This window comes from Myotis davidii, unplaced genomic scaffold (assembly GCF_000327345.1).
Source record: "Myotis davidii unplaced genomic scaffold, ASM32734v1 scaffold134, whole genome shotgun sequence".
In the NCBI taxonomy this organism is placed as follows: Eukaryota; Metazoa; Chordata; class Mammalia; order Chiroptera; family Vespertilionidae; genus Myotis; species Myotis davidii.
In genome coordinates this window covers 2,366,806-2,374,668 of record NW_006288853.1, presented here as the reverse complement: position 1 = coordinate 2,374,668, position 7,863 = coordinate 2,366,806, and the positions used below count along the sequence as shown (strand labels likewise).

The window sequence follows — 7,863 nt, the reverse complement described above, 5'->3', positions numbered from 1 at the left end:
ACCCCCAGCAGAACTGGGAGCTGGGCGATCTTACCATGGAATGGGAGAGCTGGAGGAAGATAACAAGAAGATACCAAGGACAACAGGGTTTGGGGTTCACTAAGACAAAATATGATCAGGTAACACATTTCCCCAGAGAGATCTAACCTTAACATACAAAAAGATAAATTTCATAAATCCATACAGGCTGTCTCCAGAGAGAGATAATCTTAAAATACACCAAAGTCCATTTTGATTAATTTAGCACCCACCTACAGCAGTATCGCCATAAATGTTGACTGAATATATGAAAAAAAATTTCCCAGAGAGCCTCATCTCCCTCATGTGTCGCAGCCCCAGCGGGCCTCTCTCTCCCCAGGGGGCCTCTCTCTCATTCGACTGTGGGATCCTGAGATAAAATCACTGGGAGTATTCCTTCAGATGAAATTTGGATCACCTGTTAGAGATATTGCAGCAGATCTTCCATATATTTCCCCTTGTTGGTAAGAAGTTTAGACTAGAGAGATGCTTTCAGCAACTTGTGACTCTGTGCCCCTTATTCCACCTGCAGAGCATGAAGTTACCAAGTAAGCCTCCCAGATGAAATATTAACCCCTCATGCAAAGATTCTTGGGAAATAAATATCTTTTATTAATTTACTGGATTTCATATACCCAATAGTTCTTAAAACAAGTATTCACAATAGCAACACAAACCACATGTAAAATGAAAGACAGGTCCCGCCAATGACACCCTTCCCAGTGATACATGGGTATTGAAAAAATCCTACACGGTGCTGACACTACACCCTGGGAGCATAAAAAAGGTTCCTACAGGCTCCCTGGCAATCAATCCTCCTTCATCCTGGGCCTGAACTCTAAAGTCTTTGGAGTCAACATGACAAGTTAAGGACAAGTTAGATGAGATCAAGTAGAGGGCTCAGCCTACTACAGCGATGGCCGAAGCATGCCAGTGGGAGCTCAGCCAGCCAGGCCACATGGCAGATCATGTATATGTCGTTAAATCCAGCAGCCACAAGACCCAAAGCCATAGAGAACTGACAGGCCAGGCCTCAACTGAAAATTTTGCTGAAAGGGGATCTCTCCAGCCACATGCTTTGAGTTTACAAGTTGGCCCCTCTTGGACCCAAATATGCCAAATAGAGCTTTCATGTATTCCCCGTTGAAAACCAGTAGCAAAATGCTAAGAATGCCCGAGAAACCGGGGTTCTCTTTCAGCCATCCCGAAGGCGAAGACAGCCAGAAGCTTGCCTGTTGGTCCCTGATCAAGTCATCGGCCAGAGGAAAGCTTGTCAGCATCCAAGGCGCACTGGGCCCCGCCGTGAGGCCGTCCTAGTTCTCCTTCTGTGCCTGCTGCAGCCTCTTGGCCACAGCAGTGATCAGAGCTGCTCCCTTCCCACTCCCGTCTTCTGACAGCATGAACGTCACATCACATTTAGGGGCTAGCTCTTTCACCGTTTCCTGCAATATCCAAGAAAAGCTATGAAAAATAGAAAGAGAAAAAAGACATCATCAGCACTTACATAGGGAATCATCGTATTTATAAATTATTTCCACCTAGTTTGTTGCTTCTAGCTTGCTTCTCAAGGATCCAGAACAGCTTACACGGTTCTTTAGATAGCTGCTTTAATATTGCCTTTTACTGAGCAACTGCTAATGCCAGAGAATAGTCTAGGAAGGTGTTTCACATACAGAACATCAAAGTGTAACCAAGAGTAGTTCGAAAATAATTATTACTATCTTCACTACATAAATAAGAAACTTGTCCAAATTTGTACAAACTAGTCCATTTATTAAGATTTGGACCAGGCCAGTCTTTTTCCAAATCCCACCTTCTTTGGTTCAAAATTTCCCCCCATTTTTATTTTCAAAGTTTTCAAATGTTGAAAGCATAGTTCAGTGAGTACCTCTATACCTTCTGCCTCGTCTCAACAAAGTTAAAATCTTGCCCTGTTTGATCCATCCATTCACCCATCTCTCCTCCCATTAATTTTCCCCCAAAGCTGACAGTCTTACAATACTTGGCCTCTCTATCATTTGAGATATTAAATCCATTTGAATTTACATCCTGGGAGTCCGTTACCAGGCCAGTCTGTGGGATCAAAGTGTGTCTACCAAAGGCCTGGGATGAGGGTTACTAATGGCACAGGTGGCAGTCATCTCTGAGGGCCAGCATGCTAGAGAAGGATCTGAGCCCAACTCTACTGCACAGCCAGTGGGTGACTCTGGCCAACCAATGCAGCTCCTTGGGGCTCTGCTGGTTCAGTGGGAGGAGAAGGGAATTTTATCAGAGGCACAGTCAGGGTAATCAGTCCCAAACTTCCCAGGAGATAGGAGAAAATGGCTTGGCAATCACTGCTTAATCAAGTCTTTCTTTCTTTTTCTTTTTTTAAATATACAATTATTCAGTGGTTTTTAGTGTATTCCCAAAGTTGCACAACCATCACCACTGTCTAATCCCAGAACATTTCTGTCATCCTAAAAAGGAAACCCATACCCAACAACAGTTGCTCTCGATTCACACTAACCCCAGCAATCACTAATCTTTCTATCTTTATATATTTGCCTATTCTGAACATTAATATAATGGAATCTGTTATATTTGGCCTTTTGTGTCTGGCTTCTTTCATTTAACATGATGTTTTTCAAGATTCGTCAAAGTTGTAGCACGCGTCAGTACTTCATTCCTTTTTATGAGTAATAGTTCATTGTATGGCTATCCTACATTTTGTTTGCCCACCCAGAAGTTGATGGGCACTTGGGCTGTTACCCCTTTTGGCTAGTATGAATAATGCTGCTATGAACATCACTAACAAGTTTGTGTGTGAACACATTTTCAATTCTCTTGAGTACGCCTAGCAATGAAATTGCTGGGTCACATGGTAACTCCATGTTGATCCTTTTTAGGAATTGCCAAACTGTTTCCCACCAGCCAGGCATTGGGGCTCCAATTTTGTCACATCCTGATCAACACTTGTTACTGCCACTCTTTTTAATTATGGCCATCCTAAGTGCATGTGAAATGGTAGTTCATGGTTTTGACTTGCATTTTCCTGATGACTAACGATATTCGGCATCTTTCTGAGTGCTTATCGGCTATTGTAAATCTTCTCGGAGAGATGTCTATTTAAATCCTTTGTTCACTTGTTGCTTATCTTTATTGTTGAGTTGCATTAAGTGTTCTTTATATATCCCAGAGATGAGTCCCTCATCAGATACATGATTTGCAAATATTTTCTTCCATTCTTTGTTTTCACTTCCTATGGCATATAAAATATTTTAATTTTATGGAGTCCAATTTACCTACACTTTCTTTTGTTGCCTATTCTTTTGATGTCATATTTAAAAACATTGCCTAATCCAAGGTCACAAAGATTTACACCTATGTTTTCTTTTAGGAGTTTTATAGTTGCAGATCTTAATTCAGGTCTTTGATCCATTTTGAGTTAATTTTTGTACATGGTGTGAGGTCAGATGCCTTTTACTGCTTTTTCTTGCCTTACTGCCCTGGTTTTCCCCTTGAGGCCACATGTTTTGGAACTGACTCTTACAAACCTCTCCTTGAATCAAGATTCGACTGAGAGACAGGAATCACACAGCCACCTGAGGCAGCATGAGAAGGTACAGGGCTGAATGGCAGTGGCAAGAGTGCATCCTCGTCTTGTTCCTGATCTTAAGGGAAGAGCATCCACTCTTCCTCTCACCAGTAAGTATGATGCCAGCGGTGGACTTTCCCAGATGCTTTTATACCCGGCTGAGGAAGCTCCTTTATTCCTACTTTATTGAGTAATTTTATCCTGAAAAGTGTTAAATTTTACCAAATGCTTTGTCTGTACCTACTGAAATGATCATGTGGTTTGTTCCTTGATCAAGTCTTGGTTCAAGGGAGAGGCTCGGAGGAACCTCAACAGAAATATGTGACCCAAAAGGAAAACCAAGAGACAATACCAGTCAGTTATTCTGAACAATTAGCATCACAGAAAGGGCTAAGGGTCAAGGATTACAATAATAAGTTCAGGTATACACTTCAGCATGACTGAAAATCTGTATAAGCTTGTTAATACTTTTCCTCTTCACCAAAACAAAATGTAAAACACGACATGAAGTGGAAATTATAACTTTCATCACTGGAAGTTTTGTGATGAGCCATCCCTGCTACAGCCACTGCTTAACTTAATCCTCACAGCCATCCATGAGGCAGGTCTGATTTTTGTCCTCATTTTACAGGGAGTAAGAAACTGGATTCAAACTCATATTGCCTGACAGGGCTCTTAATCCTTCTGCCCACTTATTCTGAGCTAAGAAAATTATAACCAGCTCATACTAGACAATGCTCTATGTTATATAAAATACTCAGTTCAATGACTCCCCTGTGAGGCCAGTATTTACTGAGCACTTTACCTGTATAACCCATGTAATCTTCATGTAGCTCTAGGAGGTAGAGATTATCACTGCCCGCCTTTTACAGATGAGGAAGCTGGGGTTCAGAGGGGATGGCAAATCCTCCCACATCATACCACAGGGCTCAACCTTACCTGCCAGATTCAACCAGGTTCTACTCCTGAACTCAGCGCCCTCCCACCCCGTCCTTCTCAGGCACTCACTGAGGGTGCAGCTTGTACAGGGTGCCGTCCACGCCCACAGTGATCTTCAGGTGCTCCAGCCCCTGGTCTTCCCTCCTCTTCTCCACGATGGCAGCCATGCCTGCGCCACAGAGCTGGGCCGCCCGACGGGACACAGCTCCACACACCTCCTTCACCACGATGCTGTCCTCGCACGTGCTGTCCAAGCCAAGCTGCTGCAGGATCCTCCTCACCTGGAGGAGGGCCAGCCGATCGCTGCAGGAAGAAGAGTGTCATTAAGAGAGAACAACTTAGAAACAACCTCTATGACCATAGAGCAGATTCGACAGGTAAGGGGGAGTGTAGCCAGACAGTAGAAGCCTTTGTAGACCTTAAAATTGAGTTCGCATGAGAATATCTAATGCTATGAAACATGATTATGATGTATTAAGTGAAAACATAAATTATAAAATACTAGCTGCCATATGATCTTGGTTTTTGTTTTTAAATGATGTTTGTCCTTACACACACACACACACACACACAAAGAGCAGAAGGAAATCTATTCAGATGCTGGAAGGATTGCCAGTAATTCTTATTTTCTTCCTTTTGCTTATGAATATGCAATATTTATATAGGAAGAAAAAAAGTGGGGTTCCATTACTATGTATAAAATTCCTTCCATGATCTAGCCCTTCACAGTTTACCTAGTTCTTTCCTGTATGTTCCCTTACTCTATCCTCAGAGCCGTCCTTGGGGTTAAGCAGCAGAGCAATTATTTATCTTATAAAGAAGGAAATTGGGTCCAGAGAGGAGCTGCCTGCTTCAGGTCGCCCAGCACAAAGGAGTGAAGTGGTGGAGAGGAAGCAGAAGCTCAGGCTCTGAGGCTGTAAACCCAGGATGCTTCCCCTCAGGTCACTGTCCCACCCACTCAACACGTGTCGACATGGTCCACAGTCAGCACAGCAACTGCTAGATTCCCACTGGTACTCGATGGGATGATTTTATTTTAACCCATAAAGGTGCTTTTTAAAATGCCTGCAGAAGTGAAGGCATCCAAAGCAGACACGTTTTGTGTGGCAGAAGCAAATACTTCTGGAGGCATATACGTCCTGACAACTTGCTTTGTCCGGAACAACTTTCCTTGTGTTCAAAAAAGCAAGGCAAAGATCAGTCAATCTGTTTATCTCCTGCACACAGGGAGCAACTGTTTCCCCCACAAAAGAGGACCCTCTGGTCACCAAAGGCAGCGACTTTTAACTTGCACTTTCAGATTGGATGAGTTGAAGACCAGACCCCTCCGCCTCCCAAAAAAGAAAGCTGAATGTTTGCTAATCATCACTTCAAAAACATAAAATTGCTGCTGGTGCTGCAGATTCTACCACCCTCTCCTTAAAGAGAACTCCTCTGCGTCAGCCCATCGCATTGCCCTCATTAAGTGCACTGCTTTCATTTATAAAGAGTTTTCTTTCCCCTTCCCCCCCAGGATGATTTGTGGCTTGCTGGCACCTGGCCATAAAGACCAGGAGAATTTGCCCTGACCGGTTTGGCTCAGTGAATAGAGCGTCGGTGGACTGAAAGGTCCCAGGTTCGATTCCGGTCAAGGGCATGTACCTTGGTTGCAGGCATATCCCCAGTAGGGGGTGTGCAGGAGGCAGCTGATCGATGTTTTGCTCTCATCGATGTTTCTAACTCTCTATCCCTTTCCCTTCCTCTCTGTAAAAAAATCAATAAAATATATTTAAAAAAAAAAAAGACCAGGAGAATTAAATGAAGGAAGTCAAATTGAGAGAAATTCCAAACACAAAGCCTCTGATCACATCCAGGGCTGGTAGGAAAAGCAGTGAAACTGCCATGTGTGCATAGCTGGTGGCAGTGGGAACTGGAACTACCTTTTAAAAAAGTGTGTCCAGCCCAGCTAGCGTGGCTCAGCGGTTGAGCATCAATCCAAGAACCAAGGGGTCATTGGTTCGATTCCTGGTCATGGCACATGCCTGGGTTGTGGGCTCGATCCCCAATTGGGGGCAAGCAGGAGGCAGTGGACCAATGTTTCTCATCGATGTTTCTATCTATCTATCCTTCTCCCTTCCTTTCTCTCTAAAAATCCATTAAAAAAAAGAAAATATGCTTACAAACATTTAAGAACTTGAAAGGGAATATAATATGCAAAAATAAAAACAGCTGTATTTAGTGGTGAGCACGTGGGTGATTTTTTAAAATGACTTTGCTTTCATATTAGGGATATATTTTCTTTTTAGGAACAAAGAAGGATCATTTTCTGGCCTCAGCTAACTCCTGGGTAACAGTTTAGGAACCCAGAGCCCAGGCAGGCTGCCGGCCCCTCAGCTGTGAGCACGCCCTGGGGCTGTGGTCCTGAAGCAGCTGGAGAGGGGGCAACCCCTCCTCATCTGGCCTCGCCGTTTCTACTCTTAAATCTCAAACCCGCCTGCCCCCAGCATGACAGCAGCACATCCAAGTCAGGGCTCTCACACTGAGCAGTGAACTTGACCGCACGTCACCTTTCAATCTGGGACAGGAACTTGGTTTCAAAGATGCCCCTGGTGCGGAGACGCTCTGAAATCTGCCCCCGGAAGAGGAGACCCTGCTTGGTCAGGTCAATCAGGATCTGCCGCACAATCTCCCCCAGGTACATCCCGCTGGTCATTTTCTCGTATCTGTTTGGGGAAGAGGGATAAGATGGGTGAGAGCAGGAAAACCAGCGCTGATGAATGGTTCCCAAAAGGACATGGGTCGGGTGTGGAAGGCAGACCCCTGCCCACAGCCAGCTGCCTGGTGTGGAGTGTTTCCGAGTGAGCAGCGGCCAACAGAAATGCAGTGATGTGGGAGAGCCAGGCTTTGGAGCCACGGGGAGCGGGAACCAGGTCCCAGCTCTGCCACATACCAGGGGCACCTGAGCAAGCACTGAGCCATCATCTATAAAACAGGGACCAAAACACTGACCGCACAGGCCGGGCTGAGGAACCCCCTACCCCCGAGTGCATAAATTTTTGTGCACCAGGCCTCTAGTGATATTATAATGATGGAAATATGTTATACATGTCCAAATCCACAGATACAACTCCAAGAACAAATGATTATGATGTGTCAGTGTAGGTTCATCCTTGATAAAAAAATATATACTATTCTGGGAATTGATGTGTAGGGAGACTATGCATGTGTGGAGGTAGGGGGTAAATGGGAAACCTATGTACCTCGCTCTCAGTTTTGATGTAAACCTAAAACTGTTCTTAAAAAAAAAATTAAGTCTTTTTAAAAACCTGGGAAAAAATCAGGCTGCCAGA

General features: G+C 44.2%; 1 protein-coding gene across 1 annotated transcript in view; it reads right to left on the bottom strand.

Annotated features, from left to right (window-relative positions):
• Window positions 1-606: 606 nt before the first annotated feature.
• HKDC1 (hexokinase domain containing 1) overlaps window positions 607-7,863 on the bottom strand; it is a 36,599-nt gene continuing 29,342 nt past the window's right edge. Inside the window, exons 16-18 of the mRNA XM_015562101.1 lie at window positions 7,081-7,236; window positions 4,604-4,837; window positions 607-1,479 (exon numbers count right to left, since the gene is read on the bottom strand). Coding sequence (XP_015417587.1) covers window positions 1,332-1,479; window positions 4,604-4,837; window positions 7,081-7,236 — 538 coding nt within the window. The 3' untranslated portion in view covers window positions 607-1,331. The remainder of the gene's footprint in view (window positions 1,480-4,603; window positions 4,838-7,080; window positions 7,237-7,863) is intronic.